The sequence below is a fragment of the Gorilla gorilla genome, chromosome 7, assembly GCF_029281585.2.
Source record: "Gorilla gorilla gorilla isolate KB3781 chromosome 7, NHGRI_mGorGor1-v2.1_pri, whole genome shotgun sequence".
Lineage (NCBI taxonomy): Eukaryota > Metazoa > Chordata > Mammalia > Primates > Hominidae > Gorilla > Gorilla gorilla.
Window position 1 is genome coordinate 26,415,507 of NC_073231.2, and position 25,073 is coordinate 26,440,579.

The following is a 25,073-nucleotide window of genomic DNA, read 5'->3' on the forward strand; positions in this document are numbered from 1 at the left end:
TGTATTTTTAGTAGAGACAGGGTTTCACTATATTGGCCAGGCTGGTCTTGAACCCCTGACCTCCACTGATCCACCTGCCTCAGCCTCCCAAAATGCTGGGATTACAGGCGTGAGCCACCTCGCCCAGCTCTAGGTGGAAATTCTAACCCCAAGGTGATAGTTTTAGGAAGCGGGGCCTTGGAAAGCGATGAGTTCATGAGGGTGGGGCCACATGAATGGGATTAGTGCCTTTATGAAAGGGGCCCAAGATGGCCCAGAGCAGTGGCTCATGCCTGTAATCCCAAGCACTTTGGGAGGCCAAGCAGGTGGGAGGATCACTTGAGGCCAGGAGTTTGAGGCCAGCCTGGGCAACAAGGTGAAATCCCCCATGTCTACAAAAAAAAAAAAAAAAAAAAGGAGGGGCAAGAGAGCTTGCTAGTCCCTTTCACCCTGTGAGGACACAGTGAAAAGAGCCATCTGTAAAGCAGGCCCTCACCAGACACCACTTCTGCCAGCACCTTGATCTTGACCTCCTGAGTCTCCAGAACTATGAGAAATGAATCTGTGGTTTCTGAGCCACCCAGTGTGTGGTATTTTGTTACAGCAGCTCAAATGGACTGAGACGAGCAGGGCCCTCAGGCCATGGTGGTTTATTGATGCACGTCGCAAGCACAGCACAGGCAGGTGGACCCCAGCCCCGGGGGTACATGAGGGCCAGGGGAGGGCAGTGGGCCACCCCCACAGCAATGCTGTCAGCACAGGGGGAAGGAAAGGGCCTGGGCCATGTTCTCTCCTTCTCCACACCTCTCCCCAAGCCTCCAGGCCTCCTGACTCATCCCAGAGAGACAGCTGGCCACACAACTGCCCCTGGCTACAGATAGGTGACCGTTGTCCACCTGTCCCTCACCGAGGTATGGCCTTGCCGGCCCGCTGCTGCTTCCGTCCTTCATCACGAAAATCCAGCCGCTCATCCATCATCTCTGTCACCTCTGAGAAAGTCACTGTGAGGCTGCACTCTCCTCTGCCTGATGTCACCTCCATCATCCCCCAAACAGCCGGCTGCTGCTGTCAGCCCCTCCCACAGGCTCTCTGTTTGCTTTGTTGATCGTAGGGAGTCCACCCTCGTGACCTGTGTGACAGTAGGGATGAGGCAAAAACACAAGGAGGCCCGGGAAGGACTTCACCAAGAACTCCCCGGGGAGGGGCTCCTGGACAGCAGGGTGGCAGGAGAGCAGACAGAGCCAGTGGGGAGGGGAGAGGCGGAGCAGCAGAGGGTCCACAGTCCAGGTCACGCATGGGCACAGTACAGTCATGGCACCGTGGCAGAGCGAGTGAGCAAAGTGCACAGCTGGGCGGGGTGCCGGGGCCCGCGGGACAGCTTACAGGTCTCACGTTCCATGCCAGGCCCCAGCAGAGTATGAGGCGGCCCACTGCCAGCTAAGGAAGGGGCACCTCTGGGTCTCAGGGGTCTCCTCCCCCTCCTCAACCCCAGTGGCTGCTGTCTCAGACCCCTGCACTCTAAGCAAGGAGAAGGTATGCTGGGGTATGGAAGGAAGGAACATCCGACAGCCTGACGCCCCCAGTGCCAAGAGAAGAAAGAGAGTTCCTTTCTAGAGAGCAGGGGGAGTGTCCCGGTGGGCAGGTGGAGAAGGAGGGACAGCTCTCCCATGCAGGAAGAGGGTTCTTTGGGGTAAGGAGCAGCCAGGGAGTCACGGTGGTGCAGGAGACTATTTATAGAAGGAAGGGATCCAGGCCTGGAGTGGGAAGCCCCAGAGACCCAGCTCAGCAGGGAGGGGGCATTCTGTGGTTGGCCCTGAGTGGGGTGAGTGGGACTAAGAAAGGTCGCCCCACAGCTCTCTGCATCTCTTCTGGAGGCAGCCAAGCTACCCATGGGCTTTGGCCCAGAGGGGCTTCCCTGGGAGAGCCCAGGAGGTGGGCAGGTCTTTGGGAGATAGAGACCTGGATGAGGCAAAGAACAGTAGGACAAGGAAACCAGAGGAAAGGGGAAGTTCTCCAGAAGTCCAGCCCAGCTGCCAACTACAGAGGCTGAGAAGCCTTTCCATGTCGACCAGGCCGGGTGTGGGCCACACTTACCAAGAGGACCACCGTCTGTTGCCTCCAATGCCAAGGGGCGAGGGGAGGGCAGCTGGGCAGAGTGGAGGGAGCAGGGGGGCAGGAGAGAGAAAGCCAGCTCCCTGAACCTGGGCTACCCACCTCCACCTTCCGCTCATCTCTCCCTCGCCCCCCAGCTCCCCAGGAGTCCCTAGCGACCCACGCTGATGTTGCAGGTCTTGCAGCTGGGGTCCTTCTTGGCATCAGCAGTAGACAGACTCATGAGCTGGTGCCCACTGATCTCCCCCAGGGTGCCCAGGGACAGGTCGACGGGCTCAGTGTAGATGATCTCCAGGATGAGGTCCTGGGCGTGGCGGAAGACCAGCTCCCCATCCTCCACACTGCAGGTCAGGAACTTGTTGCAAGCAATGTCCAGGAGGGGCAGGCGGTCACGGCAGAAGCGGTCCCCCAGGGAGCCTTTGGGCGCCAGCACCAGGATGGCGTAGTGGTAGGCCGTGTACATGCAGTAGAAGTCCGCAAAGTAGAGGTTGGTGCTGGGATTGAAGAGGCGCTGAGCTGGGATCTGGAAGCGCCAGCGGCCGTAGGGGGAGTCCTGCGGGGGCTGGCCCGTGTTGAACTCCGTGTTGCAGCTGAAGAAGACCCCGTGGAGCATACCGCTGGTGGGGGAGCCGTGGCTGCCGCTGTTGTCCTTCAGGTAAGGCTGCAGCATGTTCCCGCAGTGGGTCCTGCCCACCCCAGGGAGACACACCAAAGGGAAGAGAAGATGTGGCTGGTGAGCCGGGCTGAGGCTTGGCTGCTGCGTGTGGTCGAGGAGGGAGGAATCCAGCCCAGCTCCCAGCCCTCCCCCAGCCGCCTCCACTAGTCGCAAGTAGAACATTCCAGAATGCAAGAGCAGGGAGGGCCCTGGAGAGGGATTCAACCAGCCCACTCCTTCTCAGAGAAGAGATATGAAGCTGTCACTCCCCAGCTTGAAACCCTTTGATGGGGTGTGTGTGAAAAACACGGCGGCTCATGATCTGATCTCTGTGGTCTCCTTGCCACTCCCCACCTCCTGCCACCCCACTCACTTACCCACCCCCTGCACACACAGTCTCCTGCCTCTGTGACCCCTATGCAGGACTCTTCCCTCTGCTGCACTGACCGCCCTCTCCACCTTCCTCCGTCTGGCTTGGCAAACTTCTAATTAGCCTTCAAGCTTCAGTCAAGCATCTGCTCCCCTCTAAAACCTCCCAGGAACAGCAGACACCTGCACTTGACAAATTTTTGGCTTCCTACTATGTGCAGGACACCCAGTCTTCTCACTATGTTGCCCAGGCTGGACTTGAACTCCTGGCCTCAAGTGATCCTCCTGCCTCAGCCTCCCAAAGTGCTAGGATTGCAGGTGTGAGCCACTTCACCTGGCCAGGATACTGAACTGTGCTCAACAATTACACGTACTTTTTACATGAACTCTTTCCATACTGTCTCTCTGACTGGATTCTGAGGTTCTCAAAACAGTGAACTGTGCCTTTATCTTTACATCCTGGCACCAAGTAAGGTGCCTGGCACCCATGAGTGCTCCCTATCTCTCCCACTCTCGCTGATAAAGGAGCCCAAACTGGGCCACTGACTTGCTTTCCAGGCTGGAGTGCAGTGGTGCAATCACAGCTCACTGCAAGCTCGAACTCCTGGGCTCAAGCAATCCACACCCAGCTAATTCTTTAAATTTTTTGCAGAGACTGGGGTCTCACTATGTTGCTCAGGCTAGTCTTGAACTCTTGGGCTCAAGAGATCCCATCTCAGCCTCCCAACGTGGTGGGATTACAGGCTTGAGCCACCACCAAGCAGGCCTTGCTTCTTTAATACAAACCCCAAAGACTCCCAAGGTCTTCACTGCCCTGAGGTTAAAACTGCCCTGACTGTAAGGATAAAGACAGACAGAGGCCGGGCATGGTGGCTCATGCCTGTAATCCCAGGACCTTGGGAGGCCGAGGTGGGCGGATCACCTGAGATCAGGAGTTTGAGACCAGCCTGGCCAACATGGTGAAACCCCACTTCATTAAAAATACAAAAATTAGCCGGGCATGGTGGCGCACACCTGTGGTCCCAGCTACTCAAGAGGCTGAGGCAGGAGAATCATTTTAACCCAGAAGGCAGAGGTTGCAGTGAGCAGAGATCGCGCCCCTGCACTCCAGCCTGGGTGACAGAGAAAGGCTCCATCTCAAAAAAAAAAAAAAAAAAAAAAAAAAGGCAGAGCAGCTGCTTGCCCTGGCTGAGCCTCAGAAGGATGTGGCCTTGGAGCACTTGCCAGCAGGCCCGGGGATGGTGGGTACTCCTGGTCCTGCCTCACATTGCCTGGTCCTGGCTGTCCTCAGTAACAAGTGACTCCCTGGCTCGAATGAACAAGTGCTTCCCTCTGGGCCTCAGGCTCCTCTTCTGTAGGCCGAGGGTGTTGGATCAGATCACCAATTTTCAAACACTTTTGGACTGCAGCAACTCTCTTTTTATCCCCAAAAGAAATTATAAGTGGAAAGGTCACAGGCAAATAAAATTGAGGCTACTCTGACTGGAGGTCAGGTGTGGGGCCCACCAAGCCTCAACCTCTGGTCCCCCCAACCCCATGGCAGCATTCTAAGGGGTTCACTGACATGTCTCCCTGGAGGGAGCACCCAGTTTGAAAATCGACAAGCTGGGTGCTTCCTCGAACCCTTTGTGATCAGAACACTCATTTTGTGCACTCCCTGCCACCTTCCCTTTGGCCCCAGGGCCTGAATCGGAGAGACCTGTGGTGGTAGACCCCTGTGAAAGGAACTGTCCCAGAGTGGGAGCAAACCCAGACCTCATTCTCCCAGGCTCATTAGTACAACACTCTTGCAGAAGGCCCTGTCCCCAGAGCCCTTGATCTTCCCTGAGCCCAATCCCCAAAGTAGCAGTCTCTTCAGAGCCAGCCTGGTGACGTCAGGACATGTCAACCCTAGAGGAGGGACTGGCAGCCACGAGGGTGGGGGTGACCTCAGACAGCCAGGACAGGAGCAGGAAGGGCTGGGAGGGAGGAGAGGCCCGGCGGGTCCAGCCGGGAGCCCGCGCCCATACCTGGCATGCTGGAAGTACTCCTTGTGATGGTTGCGGTAGAAGACGGAGAAGCGGAGCATGCGGCCTGCGATCTGCTCAGCTTTCTCCTGCAGCTGAGCCAGGTGCTCCTTGGCATAATCTGCAAGATCCCAGATGCGGTGGGTGAGCCGAGGGCCAGCCGAGGAGCAGAAACACCTCCTGTCCCCACCCCACCCCATACTGTGCGTGCCGGCCAACCTCTGTCCGCCAGAGCAGCAGGGGAGACTAGACAGTCGCAGAACCTTAAACTCAGATGGGAACAGGCCAGCTGGCCTCTGCTGGAAACACAGAGCGCTGCATACTGTCTGTCCTCATCACCTCTGCAACCGCATTGCCAGAGGCTCGGGGCTCTCCGGGTCAGAAAAAGGCAGAGGGCTGCCCAGTTATCCTGCCAGGGTCCTCAGGGGCTGTGATCCCAGGCCATCCTCATGTGAAAAGAGGACCCCTGGGAAAAAGGAAGACTTGAGAGGGGAGGGCTTGAGGTCCTTTTGGGAAAGTCTCTCAAATACAGTAGATAGGAGGCTGCCCACACCAACCCCATGGAAGCCAGCTGTAATTACAGGTGACGGCTCGTGAGGGTCTAGGGAGAACTGAGCCCAGGCAATGTTTAGGCAGTCCTGGGTCTGGAGCAATGGCTCTCAGCTTGAGCATCTCAGGAGAAACAGGGAAGGCTGGAAACAGGATAGCAACATTGAACCCCGGGGCCCCAGCAAGGCTGCTGCTGGCACATACAGCTCCTTGGTACAAATTAGAAGCTGCCCTTCCCTCTTTGTGGCTGTATCCCTGGCCAGGGTGCTTGGTTTGGAGAGAGGAGTGTGGACTGGATTGCAGCCAGATCTCCAATTTGAATTAAATGCCCACTGCACATGGAGGTCTCAGGGGTAAACCAAGAAGCTTTCCCCACCAGGAGCAAGAGGCCTCCAGAGAGTGGCGTTCTGCAGCAGAGCTAAGAAAAAACACCACTCAACCAGCAGCAGTGGTTCACGCCTGTGATCCCAGCACTTTGGGATCACTTGAGCCCAGGAGTTTGAGACTAGCCTGACCAACATGGAAAAACTCCATCTCTACAAAAAAATATCAAAAATTAGCCAGGAATGGTGGCATGTGCCTGTAGTTCCAGCTACTCAGGAGGCCAGGAAGCTGAGGAGAGAGGATGGCTTGGGCTCGTGGGGAGGAGGTTGCTGAGGCTGCAGTGAGCCATGATCATGCCACTGCATTCCAACCTGGGTAACAGAGCAAGACCCTGTCTCAAAAAATAAAAATAAAAAAGGCCAGGGATGGTGGCTCATGCCTGTAATCACAGTACTTTGGGAGGCAAAGGCAGGCAGATCACCTGAGGTCAGGAGTTCAAGATCAGCCTGGCCAACATGGTGAAACCCCATCTCTACTAAAAATACAAAAAAAAAAAAAAAAAAATAGCCAGGCGTGGTGGTGGGCGTCTGTAATCCCAGCTACTCAGGAGGCTGAAGCAGGACAATCGCTTGAACCCAGGAGGTGGAGATTGCAGTGAGCCGAGATCACGCCACTGCACTCCAGCCAGGAGGCGACAAGAGCGAGACTCCATCTCAAAAAAAAAAAAAAAAAAAAAGGCAGAAGGAGAAAAAAAAAGAAAAAGCACCACTCAAAAGACAACAGCAGCTCAAGGAGACTTGGGGCATAAATCTTGGCAAAGGATAGAGCCAGCAGCCTCAGAGGCCTGGGGCTGAGAATGTTCCGTGTCCCTTCCGTGTGACAGAGAGATCTGGAGCAGCTCTCACCGTGAACACCAAAAGAATGTAATCTTGTGGGGGTAGACCCTGAGTCATGAGGGACCAAGCACACATAGGCCCACTGTTCGTTTGTGCTGGAGTCTACAAGTTAAGTTCTGCTAAGAGAGTTTGCAGGGCCATTGACCAGGGGCCATTTTCCCAGGCTGCGTGAAGGCTCAGAACAAGTGAAATGTGATTGCCTCACCAAGTGCACATTGACAAATAATTGATGAAGCAAAATGTGGTCTATCCATACAATTAAATACTATCCAGTCTCAAAAAGGAAGGAAATTTTGGTATATTCCAGTCACAAAAAGACAAATCCTATACAATTGTACTGATATGAGACACCTAGAGGAGTCATATTCATAGAAACAGAAAGTAGAATGGTAGCTAGCAGAGGGAAATGGGGGGCGGTTATTTAATGGGTATAGAGTTTTGGTTTTCCAGGAAAAAAGGTTCTGGAGACTGGCTGCACAACAATGTGAATATACTTAATACCATTGAACTGTACACTTCAAAATGGTCGAGACGGCAAATTTTACATCATGCACCTTTGACCACAATGTTTAAAAAGATGCCTGTGATCTGGTACCAAGCCAGAAAAGTAACTCCCTTTCGTAATGGAAGTGGTCTGGCCAACGTGATTAGTGGGGTTCACATTTGCCTCCAGTGAGAGAAGAGAAAGGGTGGGCTCCTGGAGGCAGGGAGGGTGTCATGCCCGTGCATCTCCCCTGTGGCCCAAGCACGCTGCCTGGTGGACAGAAGGTGTTCATCAGTGTTTGCTGGACTACGAGGAAGACCCGCCTTGACCACAGCAAAGCCAGACGTGCCAAGCAGCAGGACAGGGGTGTGATAGCAGGGCCTCACCCCCAGTGCAGAACTCCACCGTCTCGCTCCAGCCAGACACCAGGTACTCCCCGTCGCTCTGCTTCACTGCCGTCTGCACGGCCACACTGTACTCCGTGCGGGGGCTCAGGAACCAGTGGCCTCTCACCGTCATGGGCAGCGGCACTGCCTTGGCCACGAGCTTGGTGGGGACGTCCTGAGAAACAGGGTACAAACAGAGAGCTGGGCATCAAACAGGGGTTCATGCCCAATCTGGGCATCACCCCAGAATCCCCACTCCCCAGATGGCCCTGTTTCTCCTGAGCAGGACCAATCTTGAGGATCCAATGGCTCCATACCCTGGCCACCATTTTCCTGGGAAGGCCACACAGACACTCCACAGCCTTGGCCCCTCCTCGAACCCCCCTGACACCCCGTTCTCTTGGGAACGGAGGGGAAAAGCCACAAAGTTGAGGACGGCAAGGCCTTCATTTTTTAAGGAGACTTTGAGAGCTCTGCACACTGCAGTGCCGTCTCCACGGCAACGGCAAATGCTGAGAAGCCAGGGAGGAAGGGAAAATATGCCTTATTCTTTGAGGGGGAGGGTTAAGGGGGTGGTGTTGAACATTCACGTCACCGTGGCAACTGGCCTGCCAAAAGACACCCAGATCGGGAGAGCCGGTTCCAGAGAAAGAGAGCGGGTGAGTAACCCACGCCGGTGCCGTCGGCCTGGGAGCCAGCTGGCCGCCTCACTCCCCCTGCCTCTGCCAGCTTGAGAGGATGGGGGGCTTCCTCCCACCCAACCCCACACTGGCTTTTAACCCCAGGAAAGGACACACCCACGGAGGACTCTCTCCCATTCCTTTTCTAAGTCAAGCAAATGGCAGGCCAGCAGGTGAGGGGCCCGAGAGGGAGAACTGAGGCCACAGCAAAAGGGCCCCGCCCCGACCGAGGCCCGTGTGGCCCACCTAGCCAACAGCGAGGCTGTGCCCTGAGCCGGGGCTTTGTCGAGACTTGAGACGTCATCCCCATAGGCGAAGCCTGCGGCCCCACCCTATCCGGGCTCTCTGCCCCTGCCTGAAGTCTCAGTTGTGGTGCTGATAACAACGCTCCCTCTGTGCTAGGCGCCGGGCCAAGCACCACGCAAACATGACTCACTGCATCCTCTCCACGACCCCGTGAGGCTTGGCATTGTTATTCCCTCTTTACCAGGGAAGGAGCTCAGGCTCAGAGAGGTCAAGTAACTTTCCCAAAATGACACAGGAAGAAGAGTGTGGATTTTAACCAGCCTCTGACTCCAAGCCATCACTTCCAGGTGTTCCCTTATCCGGCCTCCTTCAGGAACAGAAGCTGGGGAGGGGCTCCCAGGACACCTTCTACTCACCCGGTGCTTGAACTTGTTGGAATTCTTATTCTCCTTCTTGTTAAGGTCAATGAAGTAATGGGTGACCCTCTCCAGGTCACTGTCCTCCATGGCCCAGGAGATGCGGAAGGAGTCGCAGGTGATGTTGTTGATCTCAATGCTGTGGGGCGTGGACAGCAGCTCCATGCTCCCGTCAGGGTTGTCTCCTGTGGGGACTGAGGAGGAGGGAAAGGGTCAGTACATCCCTTGACCCCAGCGAGCTTTCTGGAATGTCCTCCTCCCAATATCCCTTTCGAGGCGGAACCTCAAGGACCCCTGGAATCCACATGCCTCATGAACCAGATGGGAAAGACTGCACAGGGGAGGCTGGAGAAGGATGATGGAGGGTGGAACGGGGTGCCTGCCCGGGGGGCTCTTTGCTCTCCTCGGCGGGGTCTGCAGAGCAGACGGCACCTGACAGGTGGCAGAGGCAGTGGGAACGCTGCAAAGCCGGGCGGGGACAGATTTGCAGCAGATGGAGCCGAGGAGGGAGGGGGCCCTCAGCCAACAGGCGTGAAAAGAGAAAGGGGTGGGGGTGGAGAGGACGGGTGAGAGGCAGAGGAAACGCAGGAAGCACCTGCTGTGGAGCGGAGGTGCGAGGCTTGGGGCAGGTGACAGCCAAGAGCTCACAGGTGCCAGGGCCCTCAGATTCAGGCCTCTCTCCTCACTGGGGTCAGCAAGCGTTGCCGCGGTACATGGCTGGAAGGACAAGTGCCACGTTGGTGCATGTGGACACATTCGTGGTGGGAGGGGTACGCGGCACAGCCGGCTTCAAGCTCTTTTTCCACCCAAAACTTTTTTTGACGATCCCTCTTTCTCTTTCGGCCAATCTTCTCTTGACTCCTTTCAATCATGACTTTTAACATTAACATCTATTAGGGGCCGGCCGTGTGCTCATAATTTCACAGACATCTCATGCAACCTTGGAAGTAGGCACACACTATCATTATCTCCATTTTACAGGTGAGGCAACTGAGGTTGGGGAGGTACTAACATGCCCAAGGCCACGCAGAGAGCAAATGATTTGAACTCCGGCACCCAAGCTCTTGATCACTAAGCTAAGATAGTGTCCCCTCATGTGTGGGGGTGGAGGGGCACATGTGTGGAGTGTGTGCATGCATGGGTGCCCATGGTGTTTCCACCTGGTATTTTTCCTCCTTCCATCATTTCCTTTCAAGCAACTGCATTTTCTCTCCCCTCCTTGTCTTACTCCTTTGGTTCTCCCCTTATGTCTGCTGCTCGTCCAGGTATGAGAGGACCTCATCACCGTCACTCTCATGTGTGCTTTAGCTGGGAAGAGCTGACTCTGGCCATGACTCTGGCCTGGCTGGCCTAGCTCCGGGATGGGGAAGAGCAAAGGGAAGGGGAGTGACAGCGTCTGGGAGGGGACCGCAGATGTGGGTGGGGCATTCTCCAGGGGCATTTGGTCTCCTGCTTTCCAATCCCTTCCTCCGGCCCAGCTCCTGGCACCCCTCATTTTTCTAAATGTCACCTCCTTCTCTTCTTTCTCCCCTCTTTTTCTCCTCCCCTTGCCCAGGAGCTAGTGGTGAGGGCATCTTGTGCCTGCAAAAGTAGGTACTTTTATTTATAGCTTCCAGAGGATCCAGCCCACACCTTCCTGTCAGTTAAGCTTTCTCCAGAGCCTGGCACCTCTGTATTAACCTGTGAGTTGCCTGGATGGCAAGTACAGGGTGAAGGCTAAAGGTGATGGCCCTTACCTGCTCCAGGTGTCACTCAAGTCCTGTTTCATCTTAGCCTTCCACCCCACAGCCAAATGCCGGTGGCTTTGTGCATGGGGAATCCTATGGTAAAATAAGCATGGGGGTGCTACCAGGCCCACCCCAAAATCGGGCAGATGGGATTGAGTGTCTGGAAACAACCCTACAATAATAAACCAGTTTGTAATTCATGGGGACAGGTGTGGAGCAGTGGGGAGTTACCATCTCTTGGGAACCTGGTGAGAAGCTCCCAGGGAGACACACAAGTGCCTCTCACACACACACACACACACACGCACACGCACACGAACACAGACACACTCCTACCCAAGAGGCCCTGAGCGGCACCCACCCACACGCTCAGAGGCAGCCCACACTCGTCCCATGAGTAGGCACCTATTCCTGCCTCTCCTTGGAGTCCTAGAAATAGGGGCAGCTGTGTTTGGCAGTAGGGGTCTCCAGGACCTGGGTGTCTGCTTGTCCCTCCCTCCCTACGGTTCTGGGAAAGCTGAGATGACATCCCCCCGCTAGCTTGGGAGGGTGGCAGTGAGTGAGCTGGGGTGGACAGAGGGGTGGGTGTGAACCCAAGTTCTCTACACCCAGAAGACTGGGGAAGGGCAGGGTGTGAGGGACAGGTTGAGGCAACACCCGAGAAACACCCACACTCCTGTGTGGATCCACCCCAAGACAGGCATGTACACACCCACACACAGGCAGGCACGCACGCGCATACACACATGCGCCAAGAGTGCCCACCCACCCGCATCCCACACCTCCGCAGATGTCCTCACTCCCACACACCCATCTCCACATTCAGGTGCCTCCTGCCACCTTCCACATTCTAAGAATGCCCCACAGTTTTCCCTCTTCAAGCTGTCACCTCCATGCACACCCAGACATGTTCATGTCCACAGGCTCACGCACACACACGTCCACGCACACTGCCTCACAAGCCATATGTGGGGAAAAGAGGATGCTACAGGCACCAACATGCGTGTGTGCCACCTCCACAAGAAGGCACGCAACCCACACGCCTGCCGGCACACACATGTGTGTTCATACACACAGCAGCCCCCGCCCGAAGTCTGGTATTCTCTCTCGAATCATCTCCAGGCTCAAAGACAGACTTTGAAAATGTGTTTGCCTCTGGCCACACTCTGCCAGCCCTGAGCCTTCATGCCAACAGGTTTGTGCACCTACGTGGCTCTGCCCACAGACAATGGTTTCTGCCCCTTCTTCTCTTTACCCACTCCATCCTGCCCTGGGTCTCACCTCCCCATATAGAAAGCCCCTGTCTGCATACACTCCCACACACATGAAAAGGGACATGGTTACCCCTAAATATACTGCCTCATAGTGTCCCCACCCACGCACACCCACAGGCTACTCAAATAAGTCCCCCACACACATGTACCTCACGTGTGCCAGAAAGATATGTTTCTAGACATGCCTCACACCATTCAAAACCCACACATGAGCATGACTGCGGGCAGACGGACCTATCTGCGCCAGCAAGCCTCCAGTCAACTCGCGAGTGTGCACACACACACGCCGCGCACACCGGTGCCCCTTCCCCATGCCCATTCAGAACAGCCATCCTGCCACAGGGAATGCTTCCCCCACCCTGCTGTCCCTGTTGGCATCGCTGACTGCAGCAGAATGGTCACGGGGTGACTAACTGTGGTGCCCCAGAGACTGGATTCAGCCATTAACCACTTTGCCAAAGGCCTGGGGGCGGGGGAAGAGGGGACAAGGTCGTCAGGCCTGGCAGTCCAGGTGGGCACCCTGGGTGGTGGCAGGACCCTAGAGCCCCCAGATCCCGGCTACTCAGGATCAACAGCAGCAGGTTCCAGGGAGGAAGGTACTCACCTGGCTCCACTGGGCTCTGCAGAGGAAAAGCTGGCAGGGAGGACAGGGAGAGACCTCTGTGTGGATAAGCTCCCAGGCAGGGGACAGCAGCCGGACGCCTGGGTCACAGGCAGTGGCGTGCGCTTGCTCCTCTCCCGGCTGCCAAGGAGGCTGCTTCCATGCCCCGCAGCCAGCTCCTGTCTGGCTGTGCAGCACGTCGCTGCTGCCCCTGGTGAGACGATGTTCCCAGCTGAGCAGCGCAAGAAGAGAGGCAAGAGCGAAATCAAAGCAGCGTGGAGGAGAGAGAGGCAGAGAAGGGAGAAAGAACGAGAGAGCCAGACCGAATCTGCCTCCACCAATGGGATCAGCGGCTGCGCAGCGTCAGGTGATAATAAGCAGGCTTGGTCCCTGCTCGCCGGGCTGGTGGGAGGGGGAAAGGGCAGAGGGTCTCCCAGGGAGCTACACAGATGTCCTCAGGGACAGCAACACACGCCGCCTTTCCCCCATTCTTCCAGGACAAGCTGCCCTCAGAAGTCCCTCCAACACACCCCCTACTTGGAAATCTCTGACTTGAATGCAGCCCCCAAACTTTAGGATGCTGGGAGAGGGGTGGAGCTTAGCCAAGGGCTTGGGCCCCAAAGCAAAGACTCTGATTGGGGGAAGGGGAGGGAGGCTGTAGAGGGGAAAGGTCCAGATGGGGGGTGTGAAGCTGGGGTCGCTGTCTTCAGTCCGGAGCCTCTCCTTGGGGCCTTTTGGTGAACTGTGGTTCCATTTTCTTACCAACTCTAGAGAGAGATGGCAGACCTGCAGCTCAGGGATCCCTGTGGGTCTGGCAAGAACCCTCTGGCAGCTTGGGTGTCCGCAGGAAAAGGGGCTGGGAGAGAGGCTGTGGCACAGTGCAGGGTGCACAGGGGTAAGAAAGTGGGGGTGGGAGAACACACCAAGCTCTGAGTGTCCTCAGCCCACCCCACTCTCTGAGCACAAAGGAAGCCGGCCCTGGGCATCTTGGGGAGAGAATGTAATTCTGCTCTCACGGCAGCAGGAGGCTGTTCTGCCATCAAGAAGCAGACTCCGTGGAGGCCATCGGGAAGAACATCCAAGGAAATGTGAGTCCAGCAACAAGCAGGGACAAAGGGTTGTGCAGTGGTGAAAAGCACAGGCTTATAGTCAGATGGATGTGCTGAGAATCCCTGCTCTACTGCTACCCAACTAGGTGACCTTGGACAAGCCACTCAACCTCTCTTCATCTGTCAAATGGGATCACACAGGTTTATTGTCATCATGGAATGAAATAATTAGGTAAATCGCCCAGCCCTGGGCCTGGCACATCAGAAGTGCCAGTCACATGTCAGAACTGTTCTCGTTCCCATCATATCGACAGCATCTTCCTGCAAGGAGCCCACAGTCCTCTACGCGAGAGAAGATGGCCATTTAGAGGATGCAATTAGAGAATGAGGAGCACACAACTAAATCGTAGGGCACAGATACTCATTCAGAGAAAGAACAATGGGCGGCTCCAGGGCACATGCAGGGTGCAGGCCAGAGGAGGCTGTGGAAGCAGGAGTGTGGCTGGGGTGGGGAGGATTGGCACGGGGGCAGCTGACACCAGGCAGGCCCAGGGTGAGGTCTTGGTGAGCAGGAGAAGGTGTGAGCTGAGCCTAAGAGACACTCACCAAGAGGGAGTTGAGGCGGCAGGCCTCAGTGCAAAAGTCAGAGGAGGTAACAGCAGCAGAAAGTGAGAGTTCACAGAATGCAAAGACAAGCAGAAGCCAACCCTGCCTGAAACGGCTGTGAGAACCTCAGTGAGCCTGGCCAGGTCCTGAACTGCAGAATGTGGGGTGGTGCGTGGCACTGAGGCAGGACTAAGCACCCCCTTGGCCAAGCGTGACTACGTCCTGCTCCGACATACCCACGCTGAGCTGGTGAGCTCAGAAGAGATGCAAAACGTAACCTCCTGGTGATGGCCAGCACATGACATCTGGACTACAATTCTGTCCCAGGCCGGGCGCAGTGGCTCACAAGAATCTGAACACTTTGGGAGACTGAGGCAGGCAGATCACCTGAGAGCAGGAGTTCGAGACCAGCCTAGCTAACATGGCGAAATCCCATCTCTACTAAAAATATAAAAATTAGCTGGGTGTGGTGGTGGGCGCCTGTAATCCCAGCTACTTGGGAGGCTGAGGCACAAGAATCGCTTGAACCCAGGAGGTGGAGGTTGCAGTGAGCCGAGATTGCACCACTGCACTCCAGCCTGAGTGACAGAGTGAGATTGTGCCTCGAAAAATAAATAAATAAATAAATAAATAAATAATAAAATCCTGTCCCTAGGACCACACAGAGGGGCAGTGCAAGGAAAAAGGCAGGTTCTCTGTGACTTGGTTTCCCCTTCTGCCAAAGGAAAACTAGCCCCAGCACCATCCCTGCCTCCCACCTTCTCGGGATGTCATGAGGAGACTGCACGAGGTCCTGTGGCCCAAGCATGAGCAATAGCCATCTGAGTGCCCCTTTGTGGAGCTGAGTGCCGGCGACAGGTGAAGGCACAGCCCTTTAGGAGCTTCTGCCTCTTCTTGCCTCAGAGGACTTCTCTACAGATCACGAGAGGAAACGTGGTAAGAGCAAACCATAGTGTGCCAAGTATAACTCACCCCCTATGAAACCAAACAACCGCCAAGATGCACTTCTGCTGCATTTTTATTTTTCATAACTTTTTATGACACAAGTAGCACATGATCATTGTAGAGAGACGAGCACATTTCATTTTAAAATTTAAGAGTGAATTAAAATCTCTCATTTTCCCACCATGCAGAAATACACATTAAATACATATATAGAATTTTTTTAATTAATTTTTTTTGAGACAGGGTCTTGCTCTGTCACCCCGGCTGGAGTGCAGTGGCACAAACTTGGCTCACTGCAACCTCTGCCTTCCTGGCTTAAGTAATGCTCCCACCTCAGTCCCCTGAATAGCTGAGAGTATAGGCGCACACCACGACACCTGGCTATTTTTTTTTATTTTTTGTAGAGATGGGGTCTCACTGTGTTGCCCAGGCTGGTCCCAAACTCCTAAATGTAAGCAATCCACCTGCCTTGGCCTTCCAAAGTAGTTGGGATTACACAGGTGTGAGCCACCACACCCAGCCAATATGTGTATAGAATTTATTAACAAAAATAGAATGAAAGAATGCTGTTTTGTAACCTGCTTTTTTCACTTACCAATATCTTTTCTGTTCATCATATAACCTTTTTTTTTTTTTTTTTAAGACAGGGTCTCGCTCTGTTGTTCTGTCTCCCCGAACCTGGGAGGTGGAGGTTGCAGTGAGCCAAGACCACGCCACTGTACTCCATCCTGGGTGACAGGGTGAGACTCCATCTCAACAACAAATTTTTTTTTTTTTTTTTTGTAGAGACAGGCTCTCACTATGTTGGTCAGGCTGATCTCCAACTCCTGGCCTCAAGTAATCTTCCTGCCTCAGCCTCTCAAAGTGCTAGGATTATAGGTGTGAGCCACCATGCCCAGCTGATCCACTCCATTTTAAAAAGGTGGAGGGTGGGACAGAGGACTCTGGCCATAAGTAGTAAAACTAGTTAATGTTCAAATTCAGGTCTGTCTCAGTACCAAGGCCAGATTCCTCATGGTAGAAAGATGCATAGCAAATATAAAGTCTGACGTAATAGAGAATGAGACTATAAGCAAAACATATTTACAGTCTTAATATTGCTTATGCACTTTATAGATTTAAAATGTTTATGTGTATTTCCCTATGGCTGAACTCAGTGTGGGGATCCGGTGAGCCAATGAATGCACATACATCCAGGTAGTCCATGGAAACCACTTTTGTCATTTACATGTGTTTACAATGACAAGAGTGGGTCATGAGTATTTATAAGAACTACATGGATTTCTCAGTGCTTATTTCCTTTTCTTTTCGATATTATGTTTAGACAACCTACAACCTTCACTGGCCATCTATTTTAATGAAGAGCATTAACCTAATTCTAAAAACATTTACTAAACTAAAGAAAAAGTATTTTATGGCTGGGTGCAATGGCTCATACCTGTAATCTCAGCTCTTTAGGAGTCTGAAGTGGGCAGATCACTTGAACCCAGGAGTTCGAGACCAGTCTGGGCAACATGGTGAAACCCGGTCTTCACAAAGAGTACAAAAATTAGCTGGGCATGGTGGCATGGGCCTATAGTCCCAACTACTCTGGAGGCTGAGGCAGCAGGATTGCTTGAGCCCAGGATTTGGAGGCTGCAGTGAGGCATGATCGCTTCACTGCACTCCAGTCTGGGTGACAAAGCGAGAACCTGTCTCAAAGATACATATATTTTAGATTTTGTAGAAAACTTAAATATTTAACCACTTTAAGACATGGGAAAATGCTGAATTATATTAAAGGACTCAGACAAACTACAGAAGAGACACTGAGAGAATGTTGGAGGGATAAAAGGAACTTCAAGAGAAAAAGATCAAGAACAATGATGAAAGAGAATCGTAAGTAGAAGGACTCATATAGAACCTCAGTACTGGAATAGTCAGTAAGTTTTACCCAAAGTGGAAGAACATGATGTAGGAAATACAGAACACCACTGTGCACTGCTTGGCAAGGTACCAGGACAAGGCCAGGCGCGGTAGCTCACGCCTGTAATCTCAGGACTTAGGGAGGCTGAGGCAGCAGAAACGTCTGAGGTAGGAGTTCGAGACCAGCCTGGCCAGCATGGCAAAACCCTGTGTCTACTAAAAATACAAAAAGTAGCCAGGCGTGGTGGCGCACGCCTGTAGTCACAGCTACTCAGGAGGCTGAGGCAGGAGAATCACTTGAGCCCAGGAGGTGGAGGTTGCAGTGAGCCAAGATCTTGTCCCTGCACTCTAGCCTGAGCGACAGAGCAAGACTGCCAAAAAGAAAAAAAAGAAAAGAAAAAGAAAAAGAAAAAGAAAGAAATACCAGAAGAGTGTGACATATTGAATACAAGCAATCACCATGATGAAGCGCCTTCCCTCCATGCACCCAAAATTTGCCACACTTACTCTATTAAGAGTCACTGACAGAAGAACCTATAGAGAAGACATGAAAATACAACTCACAGATGGCTTTGACATCAATGGTGCCAAAATTCAATTACCTTCTGGAAACAATCTACTCATTTTTCTAATGCACATCCAGATTTTCTAGTTGATCTCATCACAAATTGGAATTCAATCATCCATTTAAAAAAATTCACTGAGTGCTTATGTATGCATCAGGCACTGTTTCAGGCAATGAGGATCCTGCAGTTGTAGGCAGGGAAAGGAGAACAAACAAACAAACAAAAAATCCCTGCTCTCATAGGGCTTACATTCTGGCGGGGGAAGACAGATAATTAAATAGGTAAGTGAATAAATAAACAAACTTTATAGTCTGTTGGGTGGTGATAAATGCTCTAGAGAAAAATAAGTCGGTAAGTAGAGATAGGAAACATCATGGAGAAGTCGGGAGTTATGATTTTAAATAGGGCCATCAGAGGAGGACTCTTTGAAAAGGTGACTTTGGTACACAACAAAACAAAACAAAACAAAAAACACCTGATTAAAGGATGGACGGGAGCCATGCAGAATTTTGTGGAGGAAGGGCATTCCAGGTAACAGGTGCAGGGGCCCTGAAGCAGGATGTTGCCTGATATAGTCCAGAAACAGCAGGGGGAGCCAGTGTGCAAGGAGTTGAGACTAGAGAAATGGTGCAGGGAGAGATTGTGCAGGGCCGTGGCGCAGGCCATTCTAAGGCCTCTGATTTTGACTCTGAAATGGGAAGCCATTGGGAAGTTTAGAGCAGAGATGTGACCTAATGTGAAACATGTCAGTTGCACTATGTGGATACTAGACTTGGAGGATTCAGGTGGAAGGAGGCCAATTAGGAGTCAATTATAATAATCAGCAATAAATGATGGTGGCCTGGACCAAGGTGGTGAGAAGTGGGAAGATCCCGGATGTACGTCGAAAAGCTGATATATTAGACGTAGTGCATGGGAGAGAGGAGTCAAGAGTCTCAAGGCTGGCTGCAGTGGCTCAAGCCTGTAATCCCAGCACTTTGGGAGGCTGAGGTGGGCAGATCACTTGAGACTCAGGAGCTCAAGACTAGCCTGGGCAACATGGTGAAACTCCAACTCTACAAAAAATAAAAAAAATTAGCCAGGCATGGTGCGGCATGCCTATAGTCCCAGCTACCTGAGAGGCTGAGGTGGGAGGATCACTTGAGCCCGGGAGGTTGAGGCTGCAGTGAGCCGAGATCACGCCACTGCACTCCAGCCTGGGTGACAGAATAAGAAAGATCCTGTCTCATAAAAAAAAAAAAAAAAACCTGCAAAATTTTTAATCTGAACAACTAGCAGGATGCAGTTAACATTTACTGAGATGGGGACCACTTTGGAGAAGTAGTTTGAGGAGAAAGATCAAAAAAGTGTGGATATGGCCAGGTGCAGTGGCTCACACCAGTAATCCCAAAACTTTGGGAGGTCAAGGCAGGTGGATCACTTGAGGTCAGGAGTTCGAGACCAGCCTGGCCAACATGGTGAAACCCCATCTCTACTAAAAATACAAAAATTAGCTGGGCGTGGTGGCAGGTGCCTGTAATCCCAGCTACTCAGGAGGCAGAGGCAGGAGAATTGCTTGAACCTGGGAGGCGGAGGTTGCAGTGAGTGGAAATCACGTCACTGCACTCCAGCCTGAGCGACAGGGCAAGACCCTGTCTCAAAAAAAAAAAAAAAAAAAAAAAGTTTGGATGTGCACATAGGTTTCGAGATGCCCAGCAGACATCCAGCTGGAGGTGTGGAATAGGCAGAGACACATCAGGAATTCAGGGAGCACTGGACTGGAGGTAAGCCCTTAGAAGTGATCAGCATACAGTATACTTAAAGCTGAGAAACTGAACCATTGTCATGGGAGTTAGTATAGAGAAAATAGGAAAGAATTCCAAGGATAGAATTCTTTTTTTTTTTTTTTTTTTTTTTTTTTGAGATGGAGTCTTGCTCTTGTTACCCAGGCTGGAGTGCAACGGCACAATCTTGGCTCACTGCAACCTCTGCCTCCCAGGTTCAAGCGATTCCCTGCCTCAGCCTCCCAAGTAGCTGGGACTGTAAGTGCACACGACCACACATGGCTAATTTTTTGTATTTTACTAGAGATGGGGTTTCAACATGTTGGCCAGGATGGTCTCGAGCTCCTGACCTCGTGATCCGCCCACCTCGGCCTCCCAAAGTGCTGGAATTACAGGCCTGAGCCACCGTGCCTGGCCCCAAGGACAGAATTCTGGAGTTCTCTAACATGTAAGGGTCAAGGCAATAAGGAGGAACCAGCAAATGAATGGCCTGCAAAATGATGCAAATAAACAAGGACAAATTACACAGAGAACATGTAATAGCTTGAACTTGGATAGCGTTCTCATACCTCACATTCCTTTTACTCTACCAATACATATGCAAAACAGTTTCTTATTCATTTTCAATGCCCATGAAGGATTCACAGGAGGCCGGGCGCCATGGCTCATGCCTGTAGTTCCAACACTTTGGGATGCCCGAAGGGGGCAGATCGCTTGAACCCAGGAGTTTGAGACCAGCTTGAGCAACATAGTGAGATTCCATCTCTACAAAATAATTAAAAATTAGTTGGGTATGGTGGTGCACACCTGTAGTCCCAGCTACACGGGAGGCTGAGGCAGGAGGATCCCTTGAGCCCAGGAGTTGCAGGCTGCAGTGAGCTATGATTGTAGCTGTGAATAGCCACTGTACTCCAGCCTGGACAACAGGGCAAGACCCTGTTTCAGGAAAAAAAGAAAAAAAAAAAGGGCCGGACATGGTGGCTCATGCCTGTAATCCCAGCACTTTGGGAGGCTAAGGCGGGTGGATCGCCTGTGGTCAGGAGTTCAAGATCTGCCTGGCCAACGTGGTGAAACCCCATCTCTAAAAATACAAAAATTAGCCAGGCGTAGTGGCGCACACCTGCAATCCCAGCTACTCAGGAGGCTGAGGCAGGAGAATCGCTTGAAACCGGGAGGCAGAGGTTGCTGTGAGTGGAGATTGTGCCATTGCACTACAGCCTGGGCAACAGAGCAAGACTCTGCCTCAAAAAAAAAATTCACAAGAACAGATTTTTGACAGAATCTGTTATACCTTCTAAAACCTGCATTTAGACCCAGAAAACTGTATTTGTTCTCAAGAGTTTGATTATTAAATTACAATGAGATTATTGTCTTTATTATGATATTTATGAAAATAAAATGTTATTAATAACAAACTAAGCTCAGCTGGGCACAGTGGCTCACGCCTGTAATCCCAGCACTTTGGGAGTTCGAGGCGGGCAGATCGATTGAGCCCAGGAGTTCAAGACCAGCCTGGGCAACATGGCAAAACCCTGACTCTACCAAAAATAGAAAAATTAGCCAGTCTCAAAACCCGGTCTCAAAATAAATGGATAGATAAAAATATTAAAAGAACCTGTGTAAAATATCCCAATTTAAAAAAATCTAAATGTATAGAAAAATGACTTCAAGTATGTAAAACATTTGATGGGATAATAATGGATAGCTTTTCCTTCTCAATGCTTTTTAAATTTTTCCAAATTTTCTAAAATGAATGAGTGTATTTTTAAAAATACAAAATAAGACAGGCGTGGTGGCTCATGCCCGTAATCCCAGCACTTTGGGAGGCCAAGGCGGGCGGATCACGAGGTCAGGAGATCGAGACCACCCTGGCTAACACGGTGAAACCCCGTCTCTACTAAAAATACAAAAAATTAGCCAGGCATGGTGGTGGGCGCCTGTAGTCCCAGCTACTCGGGAGGCTGAGGCGGGAGAATGGCGTGAACCCGGGAGGCGGAGCTTGCAGTGAGCCGAGATTGCACCACTGCACTCCAGCCTGGGTGACAAAGCGAGACTCCTTCTCAAAAAAAACTAAAAAAGCTACTACCTGGTGAACTTCAAAGCCCAACAGAATGAAATCAAAGCTATTTCATCCAGTGCTCTAATTAGAAGCTAAGGGCTGCTGCGTGTAGCTCTGTAGGGAACAGGAAAAGGGTATTGGTTTGGTTTGATTATTGTAAAATCAACATGAATAAAGAAGTTGAAAAGGATCTGTTTAGAAAACAACATAACAAAATAGTAATATATTAGTAAATTGGTAAACAAAGTTTTAAATTTTAAAAGCCAATACTCAAAAGGATGTGGCCAAAAAATTATATATTCTCTTTTTTGTTTTTTTGAGACAAGGTCTCCTCTGTCTCCCAAGCTGGAGTGCAGTAGCACAATCAAGGCTCACTGCAGCCTTTAACTCCTGGGCTCAATCGATCCTCTCTCCTCAGCCTCCCAAGTAGCTGGGACTACAGGTGGGTGCCACCAAGCCCTAAAATTATATATTCTTGTATACTACCTATCTCTGTGTGTGTGTGTGTTTACACACACATTAATTTCGGAGTCAATAAAAGTTGTTTTTTGTTGTTTTTTTGAGATGGAATCTTGCTCTGTCTCCCAGGCTGGAGTGTAGTGGCGCAATCGCGGCTCACTGCAACCTCCGCCTCCCGGATTCAAGCTATTCTCCTGCCTCAGCCTCCCAAGTAGCTGGGACTACAGGCACATGCCACCACGCCAGGCTAATTTTTGTATTTTTAGTAGAGACGGGTTTTCACCATGTTGGTCAGGCTAGTCTTGAACTCCTGACCTCGTGTTCCGCCCACCTTGGCCTCCCAAAGTGCTGGGATTACAGGCGTGAGCCACTGTTCCCGGCTCTTTTTTTTTTTTTTTTTTTTGAGACGGAGTTTTGTTCTTGTTGCCCAGGCTGGAGTGCAATGGCGCGATCTTGGCTCACTGCAACCTCCTTCTCCCAGGTTCAAGTGATTCTCCTGCCTCAACCTCCCGAGTAGCTGGGATTACAGATGCCCGCCACCAGGCCTGGCTAATTTTTGTAATTTTAGTAGAGACAGGGTTTCACCATGTTGGCCAGGCTGGTCTTGCACCCCTGACCTCAGGTGATCCACCCACCTCGGCCTCCCAAAGTGCTGGGACTACAGGTGTGAGCTATCACACCTGGCCAATAAAAGTTCTTTAAATTCCAACGGTAGAGCAAACTTGGTATTCAGATTCCTTCCAGGCTTTGACCAAAAGTGCATATGAGGGTCACTGCTGTGAGCCCAGGAAGGGTGGGACTGGGCACCGGTTGATCCAATGTGGCTGTTCCAAGGCTGCCCACACAGCCTCACCCAGGAGTCCTTCAAAAGCCCACAATGTGTGTGTGTGTATATAGTGTGTGTGTGTATATGCGTTTGATTATTGTATATACACACATTCTTAGTGTTGATGCATTTCAGCACAATCTTGTTTTTTTGTGGGGTTTTTTTGTTTTTGTTGTTTTGAGACAGTCTCCCTCTGTCGCCCAGGTTGGAGTGCAATGGCGTGATCTCAGCTCACTGCAACCTCCGCCTCTGCGGTTCAAGCGATTCTTGTGCCCCAGCCTCCTGAGTAGCTGGGATTATGGGTGTGTGCCATCACGCCCAGCTAATTTTTTATTTTTAGTAGAGACAGTGTTTCACCATGTTGGCAAGGCTGGTCTGGAACTCCTGACCTCAAGTGATTTGCCCACCTCGGCCTTCCAAAGTGCTGGCATTACTGGCGTGAGCCACCATGCCCGGCCACACAATCCTTTTTGAAAGCAATTTAGCAATATGAATGAAGAACCATAAAATGTGCATGTACAAAATGGTACAGCCACTGTGGAAAGCAGCTTGGCAGTTTCTTATAAAACTAAGATACAACTACCATATGACCCAATGATTGCACTCATGGGCAATTATCCCAGAGAAATAAAAACTTACGTTCACACAAAACCTCGTACATGTATTTTCACAGCAGCTTTATCCATAATAACCCCAAACGGAAAACCACCCAGATGTCTTTCAAAGGGTGAATGGTTAAACAAACCATGAATACTCTGCAATAAAATGGAACGAACTATTGATACACACAACTTGGATGATCTCCGGGGAACAATGCCGAGTGAAAAAAGCAATCCCAAGAAGTCACATACTGTATGATTCCATTTATATAACACTTTTGAAATAACAAAATGGCAGAAATGGAGAACAGATTAGTGGTGGGAGGAGGTGGGGGGAGGGAGGTGTGGCTATAAAAGGGCAACTAGAGGGATCCTTGGGGTGATGGAAACTTCTTGTATCTTGACTGTACCAATGTCAATATTCTGGTGGCAAGATGTTACTACTGGGGGAAAACGAGTAAACAGTACTTGGGATCTCTCTACATTGTTTCTTACCACTCTACATGAACCTACAATGTTCTCAAAATAAAAAGTTTAATTTAAAAAATGTTTTTAGAGATAGGGTCTTGCTGTGTCACCCAGGCTGGAGTGCAAGGGCTGGATCATAGCCTACTGCAATCTCCAACTGCTGAGCCTTTCAAGCGATCCTCCCACCTCCGCCTCCCAAAGCACTGGGATTACAAGCGTAAGCCACCATGCCCATCCCAAATATTTACTTAAAAAAAAAAAAATCTTCTTTTGGCCAGTTATCCCAGGACGGGAAATCTATCCCGGGAATATAATCCAAAAGAAAACAAAAACAAAAACAAAATCGAAAAAAAGCAAGTCGAATGTTCCAGACATTCACTGCAGCATTATTTAAAACAGGGAAAAAAGAAACAATCAGGGAAATACTTAAATCATGATACAGCCACTGGAGAACTACGCAGTCTTTGATGTCGCAACAGAGAAATGTTATTTGAAAAAGGAGGATACAGGCCAGGCGCGGTGGCTGATGCCTGTAATCCCAGCACATTGGGAGGCCGAAGCGGGTGGGATCACTTGACCTCAGGAGTTCAAGACCAGCCTGGGCAACATAGTGAAACCCCGTCTCTACGAAAAATAAAAAAAAAAAAAAAACCAAAAAAAAGAAAAAATTAGCCGGGCGTGGTGGCATGCACTTGTAGTCCCAGCTACTCAGGAGGCTGAGGTGGAAGCATGGCTTGAGCCTGGGAGGCAGAGGTTGCGGTGTGTTGATCGCACCACTGCACTCCCGTCTGGGCAACAGAGAGAAACCTCGTCTCAAAAAAAAAAAAAAAAAAGAAAGAAAGAAAGAAAAGAAAAAGGACACGAAATTGTGATACGACAACTCTGTGAAGACTACAAGATACATTACAAAATTTTTAATAGTAGTACTCTACGTGGCATTCTGGTAGAAATGATTTCCTTTCCTCAAACTCCCCATAATATTGTTACATGGTTTTTATACGGTCTGGGGGATGGGGGATAACATTAAATGACACTTTTTATGTTAAATCACAAACGCTGAAGTCAACAAAAGTTCTTTAAATTCCTCCAGCAGTAGAGCAAACTTGGTATTCCAATTCCCTCCA

At 51.2% G+C, this 25,073-nt stretch overlaps 1 protein-coding gene across 2 annotated transcripts; it reads right to left on the bottom strand.

Annotated features, from left to right (window-relative positions):
* Positions 1-597: 597 nt before the first annotated feature.
* PHYHIP (phytanoyl-CoA 2-hydroxylase interacting protein) lies at positions 598-13,329 on the bottom strand. Of its 2 annotated transcripts, XM_004046748.5 has the most exons (6): positions 12,708-13,329; positions 9,698-9,819; positions 9,103-9,296; positions 7,761-7,935; positions 5,125-5,242; positions 598-2,777 (listed from the first exon to the last, which is right to left on the bottom strand). In XM_004046748.5, exons 3-6 carry the CDS (start codon positions 9,265-9,267, stop codon positions 2,243-2,245), a joined length of 993 nt encoding a protein of 330 aa, XP_004046796.1. In that variant the 5' UTR covers positions 9,268-9,296; positions 9,698-9,819; positions 12,708-13,329; the 3' UTR covers positions 598-2,242. The 2 variants fall into 2 exon arrangements, with proteins under 2 accessions (XP_004046796.1, XP_004046795.1); XM_004046747.5 differs by lacking the exon at positions 9,698-9,819 and having other exon boundaries at positions 12,708-13,317.
* Between the last annotated feature and the right edge of the window lie 11,744 nt (positions 13,330-25,073).